The 18,436-nt window shown below is 36.6% G+C and overlaps 1 protein-coding gene across 1 annotated transcript; it reads left to right on the top strand.

Annotated features, from left to right (window-relative positions):
- Nucleotides 1-2,105: 2,105 nt before the first annotated feature.
- On the top strand, nt 2,106-6,778 carry LOC109045203 (NHS-like protein 2). The gene is made up of 4 exons (XM_042711268.1): nt 2,106-2,260; nt 3,917-5,866; nt 5,991-6,129; nt 6,219-6,778. Exons 2-4 carry the CDS (start codon nt 3,988-3,990, stop codon nt 6,490-6,492), a joined length of 2,292 nt encoding a protein of 763 aa, XP_042567202.1. The 5' UTR covers nt 2,106-2,260; nt 3,917-3,987; the 3' UTR covers nt 6,493-6,778.
- The last annotated feature ends 11,658 nt before the right edge of the window (nt 6,779-18,436 follow it).

Raw genomic sequence — 18,436 nt, 5'->3', positions numbered from 1 at the left:
CTGGGAAAAAAACAAAAAACCACCCCTGCCGGGATCTACTTAGTCCAGTCTGATGTCCACCCACCACCAGTGTTGGGGTTAACTCATTACAATTAACACGAGTTACGTAATCAGATTACTTTTTTCAAGTAACTATTAAAGTAACGCATTACTTTTTAATGTACAAGAAAATAGAGTTACTTTTTCAAATACTTCTGTCAGGTAAAAAATGTTAACCTGAATGCACAGTAAGTCGCTTTGGATAAAAGCATCTGCTAAATGCATAAGTGTAAATACGTAACACCAGTTATTCTGTTTTCTCATGTACTGACTGACAGCTCTCCTGTCCTCATGATGAGAGAATCAGGAGTGAGTTCAGAAGCGTTGTGTGCACTGTGTGAACATGATCTTACTGTAGATCTAGATTAAATGTGAACATGCATTTACTCACCTCACTCACACAAAAACAGATTCACTATTTCTCAAAATTAATAAAAACTGTGAATAATTAAATGTTAAATAACACAAATATCCTTTATGTATTTAATCCTATTTTATTAACCAAGTTTTTTGCTGCCGACCTTAGATGATCCAATTTAATGAGCAAAAATGACTTTTTTAATTGCTGAAGAGTGTTGAACGTTCTTCGCCTGCGTCCTAATCCAGAATAGCAGCACAACTGAAGGTTTGTTTGAGCTGCATCCTCTACTGTACAGACGTGAATTCACGTTTCCTTCATCCTGATGCATATTCACTTCACATTTAGTGTGAAAGGACTTTTACATTTGCCAAAAATATAACTTTTTTAATATTAAAAACAAACAAGCCCAGGCCATATGAGAAAAAAATAACGCAAAAGTAATGCATTACTTTCCATAAAAAGTAACTAAGTAATGCAATTAGTTACTTTTTTAGGGAGTAATGCAATATTGTAATGCATTACTTTTAGAGGTAACTTTCCCCAACACTGCCACTGGCCGACGATTCACACAGCATCTAGTGAGATTTATATTTGCACCTTCCATGATGGACTTCACTAGGATGAACTGCTGCCACTTCCAGCCAGACAGCTAGAGAGACGCCTACACCTCAGCCTTATGACGGACTTCTCCATCGGGCACAAACTGACCACTGCCGGCTTCATCTCAGTCTTAGGATGGACTGCACAGAGAATAAACAGTATTTGGCTACAGCATTTGCAAGAATTGAAACAAAAGACACTGCATTTACATGCACCTCATCACTTAAGAACTAACCTTGCAGTTCAATTGGCTGCGTGAATTCATTTCTAGGATCACCTTGCATGATTATATAAATCAAAACTGGATGATGCATCTGTACGATTATACATCACCTCGTTTGACCCTCCGTACTAATAGTAAAATATCCTCAAGCACTCCTGGTCTGAGCTCGCTCATGCTGTTAAGTGCAAGGCTACGCTGAGTATTAACACGTGAAGGTTTACGATCAAACGGGCTTGTTATGCAACTGAGTTGTGTAATACAAAATGATTATATATTTCACACCTCTTCAAACATGCACTCACACCACCTCTGTTGTTGAAATGTGGAAAATGCAGAACAATGGTAAATGCCTGTTTCGCAGTGTTCCTGAACATGACTTCAAATCTCACTCGCTCAGTTGTGAGAACTACACCTGCAGTGATATGCATTAGAAGCATCACTGTGACTGCAATCTTTTTTAGTCGTTTTCATACCATGCTGCAATGCTGCATAAAGTGAGGACAATCTGTTGTAACGAAACAACTGCTGCATTGATCCTATTCATTTGCTTAGACTCAAGTTACATAACATTATTCTTAATGTCAACTATGAGATCACTGTTTCTATGTTAATGCACCACATCTGATTATCAGCGTAATTGCTAATCCATACAGGCGTAGATACAGTGTGATCAATGATATATAGGTTACAGTTTTATTGAAATTTCATTTTGGATGAGAATCTGCTTGCATTGTGGATTCTGACTTATGGATGGGTATGTAGCTGTTTTTTGACAAGCAGCACAGTGAATTTTTCAGTGTCTCTGAGGATTTGGTGTTTATATAATATGTCTCTCTCTCTCTCTCTCTCTCTCTCTCTCTCTCTCCTCACTCAGCATTCAACGAACTTGAACTCGGAGAGGAAGCAAGCAGCCCACTTCCTATCGTCATGGTAACAGCATGTGAATGTGTTGAGGCAGAGCGGTGAGCTAGAGAGAGACAGCGATAGAGTGGGAACAGCATCACACAGCACAGCTCGGTCTCCAGAGCGAATGAAAGGTAAGACAAAGGGGGCAAAATGGGATATTTTGAGGACAACTGGGTTTGACATCCTCAGATCACTGGGGAATGTCCTTTACTGCATTTAAAGGTTTGTTGATTTCATGCCTTTGTCTGTGACGTTTGTCCTCTGCAGCAATATTGTGTATTTTGGCAAAGTGACCTCTGACTTTGGCCGTGCAACTTTGCAGTTTTTAAAACGGGTTCATTTATGCATTTTGCATATTTATTCCAACCTGTCATGGGTGTCATGCACCTCAATATGGTTACAAAACATACATATTTCTAGCCGTAAGCAGCAACGTCACAATGCACACGCAAGAGCATGTGAGTAGCAAGATGTGTGCTTCTTCATTGTTTTGTTGATCAGAAAGATTCCTTTGGTAATAGCGCTCATGACAACTTACATGTCGACCACTAGTCAGTGATACCACTCATTATAAACATAGAGCGACAGGTTGTCGAGGTCTGAGCAACAGAGAAGCAGGTGTAAACATTTGGTATCATTTTCAGAGCAAGCATCAGGATGATGGCGTCCTTCTCAGCTAGAAGCTTGGGACACTCTACAGGTCTCATTTAATTGCAAAACATCATAAATATAGGGTGGAATAGCAATATTCGTCGATTTTAGAATCATTCTTTGTATTTTCAATTCCTATTTCTTACAGATACTTCTCTTAGATAAACTGTATCTGAGACATTTTAAATATGTCCTTGCATTTCTTAATATAGTTAATATCGGCCTGCCTCTGTTTTAAGTGAATATAACGAATGCATTCACATAATACTTGCATCATGGTGCATGGTGCATTTGGCTCTCTGTGACACAATTTGAGGATTTTTTACATGGATAAATGGGCTTCAGTTTTGAATAATCATGTCTTTATATTTTAATAGGAAGAGCAGAGTGCAAATATTCTGTGTGATCATTCTGTTTTTGTTTTTTTCTGCATCAAAGAGGTGTAGCATGACGTCATCTCTTAATTAACATTATATTAATAATGAATATGTCCTTTTTGTCCACGACTCTTGGGCTGCACAAGATTGAGGGGAAGATATAAAACAAATGGAATCCACAAAATCACTTAACTTTAAATGCCCATTTTTATTTCCAAGACTGGCAAAGCTCAGATTTTCTTTTCTTTTATTTACAACAGAAATCGTAAAGGCCAACTTGTTTCTGATCACTCTAAAGAAATTTTGGCCTTGTAACCCTCCTCTGAGCATTAATGGTCCCTACTGTTCAATAAAATAACATGGTGTATCCCTACAGTATGTATTATACAAAAAAGTTAGCTGTTGTACTACCTTTGGTATATAGTAACTTCATCAAAGCAATCATGCTTTTCATTTTGAATAGCATTCTGTTGTCCATTGTCACTCGTGATAAAAGCATGTGGAAATACAGTTGAGATTTCTCTTGAGTCTGCTTTCTGTCTCTATATGGATTAACAGGTAACTGTTGCCATGGCAAACACCCACTCATGTGCCAAACAAAGACCAAGATGGGCAGATTTTCTCTTCCACACTTTTTAGTCCACTCTGTTTAAAGCATTTGGACGGTGACGTCACCCATGAGTGGAAAAGAGATTGAGTATTTGCCTTCATGTTGTAACATCACAGCGCTGCAATGAATTATTCTTTCTGTTGCCACAGGAACAGCTTGAAGGAGCTAATGGAATATCTCTGCAACAGATTCATGGGAAAGTGCTGAACTAAAATCAGAGATGGAAAACACAACCTTGGTTTGTTCTGCCCAAGGCTGGTGCGGCCCGAACGTTTCCACCTTTTCATCCGAGTGGGATGATAACGTCAACTCCTTTCTGATGGCACCTGACGTGATCAAACCCCCTCCACAGTTCCAGGATCCAGAGGAGCCGAGCCAGGCATCACCCACTAACTCCGCTGCCGTGATAAGACGAAATAAAGATTGCTTGAGCTCCATGAAGAAAGAGCGTAGGAGTCGACCAGCCAGTAACATAGAGCTCCACAGACGCTCCTTGTCACTTTCCACCACTGTCAACTCCAACCCAGGTGTGGCCCGGCGCCGGTGCGAAAGCTATGCACTTTCATATCCCAGCAGCAGCTCAGAGGACAGCGGCAGCGACAGCACATCTGCCAGGAGGGGAGATCGACTTCCAGATGCAGTGCCGCGATCTAGGTCCCGGAGCATTATCCTCAAGAAGGCCAAAAGGAAACCGGCTCCACCTGTGCGAACAGTATCATTGCAAAGGCTCGCGGCGGAGCAGTATTCAGAACACAAATTACAGGGGCTTCTGAATAAAGACGCCCAAAGCATCATGATACTGCCAGATCTCATTCCAACCTCAAAGCAAGAAGTTGCTAAGTCCAAGAAACCAACTCCCACAGCTGAAGCACCTGGCAAGGCACTGAAGACATCTGTCTCTTCTCACCGAGCACTAAATGAGCTTCGATCCAGCGAACCATGCAAGTCGGGCTTGGGCCCCTCTGTGGCAACTCCGATAAACGAAGGTAATTCTGAAATAAACACATCCCCGTCTTCTTCCCACTCCTCGCCCTCCCAGCCTTCCATCTCTTCTCCTTCCAAACGCTTCGGGTCGAACTCTCCGTCGAGTGGCTATGCAAGCCAATGCGAAACACCCACTCAATCAGTCCTGTCCTCAGTTACCGCAGGATCTTTTCAACTGGGCTGCAGAATGCGCCATAAGCCTTCCAGTGTTATTCCTGGCCAAAGGGCAAAAAACCGCAATGCAAGGCTATCTCTTCAGCTTCCTGAACTTAAGCAGCACACTCCTGATCCAGAACCGGTTCAGCCGAAAGCAAACCGCCGCTACTCGGACAGCATCGAAGCCACCAGACCCAAGCAAAGGATGAGTAACAGTTTGTTAGTCATGCCCGTGGTTACTCAGGAGGACCTGAACAACGTGCGTTTGCGCGCGGTCAGCAGCTCCGATCTTGAGAATGCACAGGAAATTACAACTGATGTTATTGAGGAGGAGATTGAAAGGGGTGGAAGCTCTTTCAGCCCTACAAACAATCAAAAAGCCAAACCTCCAGTGGCTCCCAAGCCCCAGAGAAATAAATGGCCACCCAATGCCATGGTACAGCCACGTTTTGGAACGGCTTCTGATCCAGAACCGCCAACAGTCACAGCCAGTGAGAGACCAGAAGACATTTACGCAATGATCAACAAATCAAAACCCACAGTGACTGTACCATCACAAGGTACTGAGCGAACACATCATCAGAAGCAGCAGAAGGACTGCTACTTTTTGGAAGGACATTCTCCACAGCCGATGAGAGAGTCCCGTCAGCCACAACCCCCATGCACTTTTGAACCACAGAATCCAAATGTGCTCCCCTTTGACACGACCACCTGTTCTAACCAATATGAACTTCATAAAAAGAGAAGAGCCCCGCCGCCTCTGACAAAGACACCAGCTGTGGACAATTCACTTTATTATAACTCGGCTGCTCAGAAAAGCTCAGACGATGCCCAGTCTCCAGATAAACTCTGCAAGTCTCCGAAGTCTCCAATCTCTGCAAGTCAATATCATGTTACCCTTTATGGTGTCATTCCATCTTACCCTATGGTCATTGAGCAACAGCACTCAAATGCACCAGGTAAGAGAACTGTAATAGGCAAAAATAGGCTGAATTTTATCTTTTGGTTTGTGAAACTGCTATATACCATAATCAATGGCTGCTGTCTCCAAGGCTCATAATATCCCATTCTTAATGTCAACAGATCATTCAACTTATGATGTAGAGAAGAGGGACCGAACGCCCGACCTTGGACCTCTACAACTGGTAGGAGAGGAAGACGATGTGTTTCTTTACAAGTCCAAATCTCAAACGACAGAGGACCTATTCACCATAATTCACAGGTAAATACTGTAGTTTCCAGTACAGCTCCAGTCTTGTTTTGGAGTAGGCTTCTGTTCTTTTTCATACTGTTTTTCATACCATTTTGCAGGTCTAAAAGAAAGCTCCTGGGTCGTAAAGACTCCTTCGAAAATAAGCAGGGTGATGGTGACCCTGGCACTCAGACACTCGGCAGTGGAGCTTCCAAAATCAGTTCTCAAAATGACAACTTCATGGCTTTTCTGAGAAGGACAAGAAGTGCCAAGGCTAGTTGCAGTGAACGAATCTCAGCCACAGAGCTCCTCAGAAGCTCCAAGCCCACGGCTACCATCACGGCAAACATGACGCACTACAAAAATAGCTATGAACAGTCACACGGTCCATAAAGCATCTTTTTGTTCACAGTCATGTTTTATATCTAAACTACTTTGTGACAAATGCCATGTTAAAGTCTCTGAAATAATATCGAAGTATCAAGAAATTGGCTTGTAAATATTCGCTTTTTTGTTTTGAATAAGATCTAAAGTAGAGCTTTAAGAAGTTAAAACGTATATCTTCCTGAAGCACGTATGTTGTTTTGAATGATAACAGAATGATTCACTTTTGTAAATTCAAATATAGCTTTATGTGTTAATGTAAATATAAATGTTTTAAGAGTTGAGATGCTATCCAGAGAAAAAATATCACAGTGGTAGTCACGATGTTCCTGAATATTAAAACATAAATAATTTGTTGTGTTTGGACTTCCTGCCTTCCATAAATATAGCAGACTATTGTATATCAATGACTGTTTTTAAAGATGTTCTGCTGTAGATTTGCACATGTTCAGTATATTAAATTACTTTTCAGAAGTGACTTGATTATTTTTGTGTTTCTCAGAACATTCTACAGTATATTCACCCTCTGCATGCATTTAATTTGTTTTATGTTCACAGAAAGGCATTTTTATTATTTATGCATATAGTTTATCAAGTATCTCTTTATATCAAAGTACCATTAGATATGTGAGATGTGTGAGGAAGAGCTGGCAGACAAAACAATGAATCTGTGAAAAAAACATGAACTTTCTCTTGTAGCTTTATTATTATTATCATAAATAGATTACTGCTTACTGCATTTTGGAGAAGCAATGCTGTTTAAACATTTCTCCTATCACAACGTTCGCATTCGATATATGGTAGGTTTACTAAACTAGTAATAATATATAGCATGCAAGCATTTGATATTGCATTATGAAGTTCTTCTCAAGCAATCAATTCTGTTTTAATTCATAACGATGTTGTGTTGATATTAGTGAATCACGATTAATCGCATCCAAAATAAAAGTTTGTCTTTACAATATATCTGTGTGTACTGTGTATATTTATATGTATTTATAAATACACACACATACGTGTATATTTAAGAAATATATACAATATATTTAGATTTATGTAAATCTAAATGAACATAAATCATATATAAAATTAATATATAAATGTAAATATGTCTTAAATATATACATGTATGTGTGTGTATTTATAAATACATATATATATATACACTGTACACACATATATTGTGTAAAGACAAACTTTTATTTTGGATGCGATTAATTGCTATTTACTAATATCAACACGACATCGTGATGAGTTAAAACGGAATTGATTGCTTAAGAAGAACTTCATAATACAGCTGAATGTATATGAGACCATACACATATACACTCATAGAGAAGCACTGCAAATTATATTGTCATATATTTGATAACACTTTACAATAAGGTTATATTTGTTAACATTAGTTAACTACATGAGTTAACATAAATAAAGATGTTAATACTTCTAATGCATGTCTTAATCTTAATGTTGATTTCAACATTTACTATTGCATTATTAAAATCAAAAGTTTAAAGTATTAAATGGACCTAAGCTAAAATGAACTAATAATGAACAGTTGCATTTTGATTAACTAACATGAACAAACATAAAATAACATAAAGATTTTAAAATACTGTAACAAATGTATTAGTTAATGTTAGTTAATGGGACCTTACTGTAAAGTGTTACTATGTCTTTTCATTCACTGGCCTTTGTTGTCCCCTGAGAAACATTCCATAATGCTTTTGAATGCATTTTCATTCAAGCACCTTTACAACACCTAATGCAAACATTTTCTTTTTTAAAGTTGTTAAACCATCATCTTGTAACACAGGTGATTCTGAGGTTTAAACTGAAATGAAGCTGAATTGAAGATTTTGTCCAGTATACTCGTACGGGACTAGAAATAATGTAATCTTTAGAATATATCCAGTGAGCGCGCACTTGGCTCTATTCCACAGGACAACTGAACAAGGGTAAAGTCACTTCGATTCTTAAAATGGTGGAACAGCAAATGCTACTTTCATCCACCATGTGTGCAATTTGCCAATGGCATGATGACAGCCTTGTGCTAAGGAGCCTAAACACCTAGTTTGCCTCTGGTTTCTTCTGCTCACCCTCAGTCTGTCATGCATGTCTAGGGCTGCTGTCTTCAGGGTCAGGGTGCTAGGGCCTTTGTCTTATGACCCCCCTTTTGCAAAACCCAAGCCCAGACTTGCAGCTCAGTTATCAGCGGAGAGGGTCAACCGAGACCCCTCACTGCCGACATTTCCAACAATGTCATTCTGTATGAAGACTGCCAAAGCTCCATGGCCTTAAAGGGCTTTATGGGTTACTACACCCAAGCTTCTGTGTTTTTGAGTCCACTGAACCCCGGATACTGTGAAGGCACCATTGTCCTGTGCTTTCATAAACCTTGAGCTAGAGAACATGTGGCACTACCCTCCCTTCACCGGCACCATGCCCTCTCCCCTGCTCACTATTTCCCATCACTTTCGCTGGGCATGTGTAGGCATTATAGATCACTGTTATTGTAGATAATATTTTAATAGTGGAATTGAATTGTAAAAAGAAAAAATATTTCTGAACTGTCCTAAAAAAGTCCTGAACTGCAAAGTAAACGTGTTCTAGAGCCTCCCCTCTTTTAGGGTATATTTAGTAAAGATCTGCTAATAGCAATAGTTGTAGGAGTGGGTTCCTTTGTGCTTAAGTCAGTGTTTTGTATTTTGTTTTGTTTTGTTTTGTTTAATTGGCCAATTCCTTAGAGGGCAGTAAACATAAAAATTCATAAAAAAAATGTTTTGTTTGTTTGTTTGTTTTGTCTTTTGGTGAAGAATATCATGATGTAAGATTATAAACTTTTGTTTGTTGGTTATTTTCTACAATAAAAAGCCAATTTAAAAATCCTGTTGGGTTTTTTGTCGAGGGAACCAGGGTGATGCTAACTTCCAGATTGGCCTAAAAAAAGAAGCGTCATCGCTATTAGTATGCGGTGTAATTACTTCATTTCCACCTAAACTTCATAATTAGTCCAATGCAGACTTTTTTTGACCTTGTTCATGCGCATACCGGTGTTGTGCCCAATTGTGACCACCTGCCAGATTATTACCCCCTAGTATTGGTAGGTTTAGGAGTCGGTGTGGGGGTGGGGGTGGGGCTAGGATTAGGCAATCAGGTAGCGATTTGAATGAGTGGGTAATAATTTGGCAGGGGGTCAAAACTGAGCACAACACTGGCAATTGCACAGCTTTGTTCAGTAATTTAGCAAAAATGATAAACTTTTCAACCTGGAAAACTGCCAAAAATTGACATTATACACCAATATTTTCTAAACTAATTCACACACTGTAATTACAGTATGCAGCAAAACAAGAAAAACACCCAGAATACCTGAACAACAGTTTTTTACATAAAAATATTGCACATTATATTTGTGTCTCTTTCTTCCGAACTGTTATGAAAATACCAATATTAAAATAGTCAAACTAACACCACCTTCTCAGACAGGCGTCTCCTCATTTTTCGGCACCATCTACACGTCCATCATATTTATGGCAAGCGCTCTGCTGAATGTTCGAGAGTCTGCAGCCTGGCTCTCAACACTGAAAATATGATATTCCAAGGATTCGGTCAGAGGATACGCACTAATGATTCTGGAGATAGCTTAATAGATTTTATTGTTCTGGAAACAGACAGTCACCCTGGGAGATGTATTCTACTTATACTATGGATTTACAGACTAACATGGTCCAATACTTATAGGCAGGCCGATCTTTTCACCGGGGAACTCAACGTAAAGCAGACTCTGATGGTTTACATCAGTTGGAGCACTTTGTACAAGAGGTGAATGTGAACATCTATCTATCTATCTGTCTGTGTTTCTGTCTTCCGTACTCCTTTGTTTTTTTGGGTGTGAATCCTCTGTTATTGTTTCGAGTTTCCACATCAGCCATCCTTGTAACATTTCTCATGACCCGTTTTGTTTATTTCATATGGTACATATGAATTTCTCAAATTATGCATTGGTCATTGCATAGCATATAAGCTATAATTCATCCAATAAACATCCATTCAGGATAGAACGCAAAAACAACAACAACAACAACAGACATATAATCAATTTACATATGAGAGAGAGGGAGGGGGGGGGGGGGGGGAGAGAGAGAGGGGGGGGGGGGGTACTCTTTTATCTAGTTGTCATAAACTGCCAAACACATTTTTTTTACACATTATTATTAGACTTTTTATAAATTTGCCATGAATTGTGCAAGTGAATCTTGACTAATGAAGAGAATGTAGATCAACCAATGATAAACCATTTCTCTGAAATAGCTCAAAGGTTCATCTCATCAATCTTCAGTTGGAAAGCATATACAGGTCCTTCTCAAAAAATTAGCATATTGTGATAAAAGTTCATTATTTTCCATAATGTAATGATAAAAATTAAACTTTCATAATATTTTAGATTCATTGCACACCAACTGAAATATTTCAGGTCTTTTATTGTTTTAATACTGATGATTTTGGCATACAGCTCATGAAAACTGAGACTGGGGAGAAGGAAATGCCAAAATGCCTGAAGTCCAGTGTCAAGTACCCACAGTCAGTGATGGTCTGGGGTGCCATGTCAGCTGCTGGTGTTGGTCCACTGTGTTTTATCAAGGGCAGGGTCAATGCAGCTAGCTATCAGGAGATTTTGGAGCACTTCCATGCTTCCATCTGCTGAAAAGCTTTATGGAGATGAAGATTTCGTTTTTCAGCATGACCTGGCACCTGCTCACAGTGCCAAAACCACTGGTAAATGGTTTACTGACCATGGTATTACTGTGCTCAATTGGCCTGCCAACTCTCCTGACCTGAACCCCATAGAGAATCTGTGGGATATTGTGAAGATAAAGTTGAGAGACGCAAGACCCAACACTCTGGATGAGCTTAAGGCCGCTATCGAAGCATCCTGGGCCTCCATAACACCTCAGCAGTGCCACAGGCTGATTGCCTCCATGCCACGCCGCATTGAAGCAGTCATTTCTGCAAAAGGATTCCTGACCAAGTATTGAGTGCATAACTGAACATAATTATTTGAAGGTTGACTTTTTTGTATTAAAAACACTTTTCTTTTATTGGTCGGATGAAATATGCTAATTTTTTGAGATAGGAATTTTGGGTTTTCATGAGCTGTATGCCAAAATCATCAGTATTAAAACAATAAAAGACCTGAAATATTTCAGTTGGTGTGCAGTGAATCTAAAATATATGAAAGTTTAATTTTTATCATTACATCATGGAAAATAATGAACTTTCTTCACAATATGCTAATTTTTTGAGAAGGACCTGTACTGTATAGACAGAGGAACCAACAACACAAGAGTTACAAATTCTAACAGTGGACTTATTTTTTTATTTTCATCTTTGTGGCCATATTTCTTTTTCACAATGACGTTGTAAAGGATTTTTGTTTGTTTTGGTCAGACCACTAGTAAAAGTATAACTAGGAATTCTGTCCAGTCTCTTTCAATCAATATCCCACACACAGTAATGTGTAAATTTGTAATTTTGAAATGGATATATGGCATACATAAGCATATGGCATACTCTTCAATACAGTAACTGTCATCCAAAATGTTGCCATAGTTTACATGAGATCATTCCTCCAGAGTACAGTTATATATGACAACATGACTAAGCAATTCTTATCCGTACACAATGACACAAGGACTTGTCATTCTGATGGCACTGACATGTTCATCGACACAGATATTTATTTTTGAGAGATGAACTAAGGAGCAAGAGACTGGCTTTTGCAGGTAATCCATGTTGTTTTGCTATTTGTACGAGGTGTTTTGAGAAATGCACTTACTGTTTTGCAAATGTCAAGAATGATTCGAGAAATGTACCAAAGCGACTGAGAAAAACTGTTGTACATTCACAGGCTTCTATTTTAAGAAGACTATGGAGCAAGTACGTTTTCCCACACATGTGTGGTTTAAACCAGTTCTGTATTATTGTATTTTTTGCAGCTGCAAGACCAGCAAACAACATTCTTTTTTGTACTGAACTTATACAGAAGCCAGAATCATTAAGATGATAAATGACCCAATTTTGATGAAATCATTGAATAGGTTGACTTTCATTTTATTACTCTTTATTCGGTCATGTTTTTTAATTGCCAGTAGTTGATTTATTTTTATGTATGCTGTGGTAATCATTTTTGTAATAGCACTAATAACCATACAGCTAAATGTTATTTCTGTGTATACATTATTAAGAGTAGGGTAGGTGATTTCAGAGAGGCTTGCACTTGCACGCTAGCTTTGAAAGCATAAGATCTCACCCTCCCTGCAAATCACTCTCCAAAGCCACACCTCCTCCAAAACACAGGCAGCGAACACGAGGGTGGGCTTTTTTTTGGAGAGACGGCGTTGGTGGAGGGTTGAATGCAATACTGTCAGATCACCTCACGTCCCAAAAAATTACTGTACAAAGTGCCTAATACAATAACGCTTTTCATTATCACTCGGTCTGCAATGGAAGTAATGGAACGCACTGATGACGTATACAAATACATACACTGACAGGCAGGTTGGACAGCCTATTGTAGCCCTCGGACCGAAGAATATGTTTGGACGAACATTTTATGGTCCTATTGTAATGAACGCAGCGTGACGTTGGGGTGAAGATCCAAGTGCAGGCTTTATTGAATAGAGTAGTCAAAATAGGCAGGGTCAGTCAACAGCAAACAGGTATAATCCAGAAAGAAACAAAACAGGCAAAGATCAGGGCAGGCAGCAAACAAGCAGGAAACCAGATAAACAGTCCAGGGTCCAAAACCTCAACAGCACCACAAGAAAACACAGGAACAACTGACAGCTAACAATACTGAGCAATGAGTGTGAATAAAAATAGGCTTTAAATAGGGTGAGACTGATGAGGAAACAAGACACGGGTGAATGCAATCAGAGATGATGAGTCTGGAAAAGGATTATGGGAAATGTAGTCTGGGATAGAGTGGCAAGAGTCAGATGGGGAGTGACCTCTAGTGGAGTTCATAGGCACTCCAGCTGGAGATCGTGACACCTACACCTTCCACAGATGACATAAATACATATAAATACATTCAGTGATAGCTATCAGGATGTGAAGATACTTTCGACCAGCTTAACAAAAATGTACTTGAATCAAATCACCTTCCCTGCTTTTAATTTCTAGTCAAATGACAGTATTAACATTTTCTTTTAAATATTTCATATTAGGCTTAAACCTGGATTCTTTTAATATATTTAATATATTTAGGGTCATATAAGTAAGACCTAATTATTAAATTTCCAATAAAACCTAAATCTAAATTATAAATATACTCTACCCATTCAAACATTTGAAGTAATTAAGATTTTTTTTTGTTTTTGAAAGAAGTTTTTTCTTCTGCTCACCATGGCTGCATTTATTTGAGCAAAATACAGTGAAACTGTGAAATATTATGTTTTCTATGGTAATATATTGTAAAATGTAATATATTCAGAAAAAGCTTAATTTTCAGCATCATTACTCCAGTTTTCAGTGTCACATGATTCAAGGTTTTTTTTTGTCAGTGCCACCATATGTGCAGACAAACAGAGGAATCGCAATACCGTTTCTCTTCTCTCTCATCAAGTGTTTTAATTGTCAATGCACTATAGAAGTTTGTATAAAAATAAAAATATCCGCAGTCAGTGCAATATAAAACAGATTTTTGTATGAAGGTAGCAGCAGTGTACTTGTACTGAAAATACATTTGTAATGTTAATGCATTGTCAAATTTTGTCCAGCAGTTACAATACTTCTTATAATACGTTATAGCTTCATAACCAATTAAACCCAAGTCTAGTACATAATCTGTTACATTACACATTTTGGGAAATGTAATCTGACAAATTTTTTATTCCTTTTTAGGTTACTTTTGACTTAACTCATTTATCACAGTGATTTGAACAGAGCAGTTTTGTACCATATTGGTATAAAAATTAAAATAAAAAGAAAATTTATTCTATTCTTTGCTATCAACAACATGAAGTGCATTAAAAATCACATTACATCAGGATTTGTGAAGGAACTTTCTTTTAATTAAAATGTTTTGTGGACAGAAATAAATCACTGTAAATTAAAAAAATTATAAAAAAAATCTAAATAAATATTACATTTGTTTATGCTGTTCATGCCCTCTTTATTTTTCAGTGTAATAATAGCCATCTGACTAATGGCCGGTCTGTGTGTGCAATTCCACAAAACTGGTGGACTTTAAAACAAACATATATAGGCTTTTTTTTTTTTTTTTTTTTTTTTTTTTTAGAAAGACACATTTAAAAGATTTTTAAAAGAATTAGGGAGAAACTATATTTTTGTGAATAATTACTGTCATTTAGGAATATTAAGTAATCATGAAATTAATTAAAAAAAAGTGTTATCATTATATGTCTTAATATGTTATATATTATGTTTGATACGCAGCTCAACAGTCAAATAAAATAAAAACTATTAAAAATGCAGCTCTTTGGAAAACAAACCCCATTTTGAACCTGCCTTTTGAAAATAGTGGTCAAAAATGTGTTACACCATTGGATATTTTTCATTACATACATTTTTTAAACTATCTGTTTAAAAGAGTTTGGACTTCCATATTTGTAACTGACCCAGATGCAAAGGTTTTAGTGAAATAATGCTTGTACGACAAGTACTACTTGTGGATGCCCACATTCTTCTGCTGTGAAATACTAATGACTAATTGACACAACTCCAAGAAATAAACTTTGCATGTTGCAGCCCCAACTAAAATTGATGCTTTTAGGGACGAGAGCCTCGAACGTTTTTGCTGTCTTGCAGTTCAGTGGTGCCTGAAAACGTCAAGAGGCTTCTGAAGAAAGCAGATGAGGAAGCTCTGAACCGTGCGACATGTGGCCCAGCTGCCCCTAATGGAATGCAATGAGGAAAATGTCATGATCCATCATCACTTATGGCCTGTGGGCATTAAGAGAATGCTGATGGGCATTTCCAGAGTCACTATGAGAACTGAAACATCTCAGATGATCACTAAAGATCACGGATGATCCTGAGAGTGTCTTCCTAACGCTCAGAATGTCTTTTTTATATCTAAAGAAATGCTTCTTGGCAAAAGGACAGTACAACATGCTGGACACAATGCTACACTCTTAAAAACAAAGCTTCTTTATTGGCATTGATTGAAGAACCTTTAACATCCATGGAACATTTCCATCGGAAAAAAGTTCTTTAGTGCAAAATGGTTCTTTAGATTATTAAAATGTTCTCAATACTAAGACCATTCAACAAAGGATTCCTTGGAGAACCAAAAAATCACTATATTCTTCTACAGCATCGCTATAAAAAATTCTAATTTATATAATTATAATTATAAATTATAATTCTCCAAGGCAAGGTCTTTTTAAAAGTTCAAATAATGAGACATGACACAGTAAAAATGGGAAATACATTTGCAATTGCAAGATATAAAGCTACAATAAAATGTTCAAAATGTGCTGAGAAAGAGGCCAGGAATAGAAAACGTTTTTTTTTCCCCCCATTTTTTATTTATTACACTCTTAGTAACATAGACAATGGCCCCATGTTTCTTGTAAACAATCCATTACTTAAGAATGTAATATTACAGATTTTTTTTTTTTTTTTTTTTCCAGGAGATGATAAGAGATTTTAGTAAGAGGGTCACTGGATGTATTTGGCTCTGATGAAATCATTAGACAATGCCCTTCCTTTTAGTATATGCTTGATGTAGATATTGCATTTAGTTGTATTATTATGAAATTAATTTTCAGCACATTTGCCTATACAGTGTGAAACAAAAGTGAAAATGTAAAAACAACAAAAAAAAAACTACTTATACCGAACATAAATAAAAAAAAAGACATATATACAAACAAATAATTAAATATTATATCCTAACTCAAGGACTTTATATATGTTTTATTTATTTCCCTAATGATATATACTCATGTAATTCATGTTTTTTTTCTATTACTGTTTAATCTTATCTGTTGTGTGCTGTGTTAGGATAAGATAATGTCTCCATAACAAGTTTGTTGAAGCAGCACTTCTCCAGTGTTTTTGCTTTGTTATAATAACATGATAAATTTATGCAATGTTGATAAGAATGCAAATAAGATTATTCAATAAACCCTGCTCATTTTTACCATTAATTAGTCTCCTGCATCTTCCGCTGCTTCTTGGGCTGATAGAAGATTTAACAAGGTGTTGACTATCTTGATTTGTTATTAAAACCAACAATCTGATGAAGAGAGAGTAGCAGCACAGCTGGATCTAACATTCCTGACAACAGAGGCAGTGCATTTAGATACAACATGTAGGATTATTATGGAAACATCTGTAGTGCATGGAGAGATATTGAAAATCATTTGAAATCATATTGTCAATTTGTGAGAGATAATAAACCTTTTCCTTAAGCATAAAAACAGTGCAAATTAAAATAATACTGAGATTATAAATATAGTTGGCCACTTTGTTAAACTTGTAATTTAGATACCCAGATTTTCTTTTCTTTATTACCTGTGTTATCTTTAAGGTCCAGCTGTAATATTTTGATTTAATGCATTTCTGATATGTTATTTGGACGGTGTATACCATTACTCATGATTTGAGAAGACAAATGTATTTTAGCAGGTAAAGTGGGTCATCCGATTTATGAAAAAAATATACTGTATCTTAATCTGAAATTATAAAACACATTTATTTATTTATTTATGTTTATGTTTATTAACACATTATCAAACAGACATATTAAACAACATAATGAACATACCCAAAAACAGAGCCTATACCTGAGGATATGAGTACAATTCATAGGTTTACTAAGTTCATTTGTAAAAACAACTGATAGAACATGTTGTGTTGACATTAAAGTGTATTAAATTGAACAGAATATTGATGAACATGAACTCCACAACATATTAAAATGTGACTATAACACATGCAACAACAAATAGGCTTTTTCCTGTCTGTTTTATGTTTTCTCTAAACACTTTAAATGAACTATAACTATAACTAGTTACTATAACTAGTCTCTCTCCTTTTTCTTTCATCTCTGACTTGAAAATCCTGATTGCACTAATTTCTAAAAAGTCAGCAAATGTCAGTTTATTTAATAAATGTGAGTAGAATTAGAGAAGGTTTAATATTTACCTGAACAACACAGGCTGTTATGCTCTAAAAGTGTGAAAACATGTTTTATTTATTTATAATATATATATATATATATATATATATATATATATATATATATATATATATATATATATATTTTTTTTTTTTTTTTTTTTTTTTTTTTATCATGGCCACTACACGGTTTCTGTACTTATTTATTTATTTTTATTTGTTGTTTATTTGAATGGGGACAGATACAAAATTAAACATAGATTATTACATAAAGAACAATCTGATGCATGTATCACAGTGTTTATAGCCATGGCTAATTCGCAACACCTGTCCCTAGAAGAGCTTTTAACAGTCAAGATAATGAGAAAATAAAAATTAAAGAAAAAAAATACATATATATGTTAAAAAAAATATTACAGCAAATACAATGAAATGTCCAAAAACCAGTTAGCCCCAATAAAGATAAGTATTATAAATAAATACATTTACTCGAACTCACACAGATGCACACCTCACATACACCCAGCTACACATCTCATATGGCATGATCACTTCTATGCTATTATCATACACTTTGCTATTATTATACAATTATTTTAACTGTTATAATAAGATAAATTATAAAGGAGTAGGAGTCACCAAACTTTGGACTGATGGAACATCGCGAGGCACTGTCATTAAAAGCCATTTCAATATTAAAAGGATGTAACACTATATTTTTTATGTAAAATGAAGCACTTCTGCTCCTCATCTTTATTCTCGTTACAAAGATATTTACTACAACACCAGAGTCTGCACA

This window comes from Cyprinus carpio, chromosome A21 (assembly GCF_018340385.1).
Source record: "Cyprinus carpio isolate SPL01 chromosome A21, ASM1834038v1, whole genome shotgun sequence".
Lineage (NCBI taxonomy): Eukaryota > Metazoa > Chordata > Actinopteri > Cypriniformes > Cyprinidae > Cyprinus > Cyprinus carpio.
This window is presented reverse-complemented; position numbering and strand designations above follow the sequence as displayed.

Excerpts from the sequence above, each read along its gene's own strand:
- LOC109045203 (XM_042711268.1), top strand. The coding sequence starts at position 3,988 with ATGGAAAACACAACCTTGGTTTGTTCTGCCCAAGGCTGGTGCGGCCCG. Across the intron at positions 5,867-5,990 it reads ACAGCACTCAAATGCACCAG|ATCATTCAACTTATGATGTA; the intron begins GTAAGAGAACTG and ends TAATGTCAACAG. Across the intron at positions 6,130-6,218 it reads CTATTCACCATAATTCACAG|GTCTAAAAGAAAGCTCCTGG; the intron begins GTAAATACTGTA and ends ACCATTTTGCAG.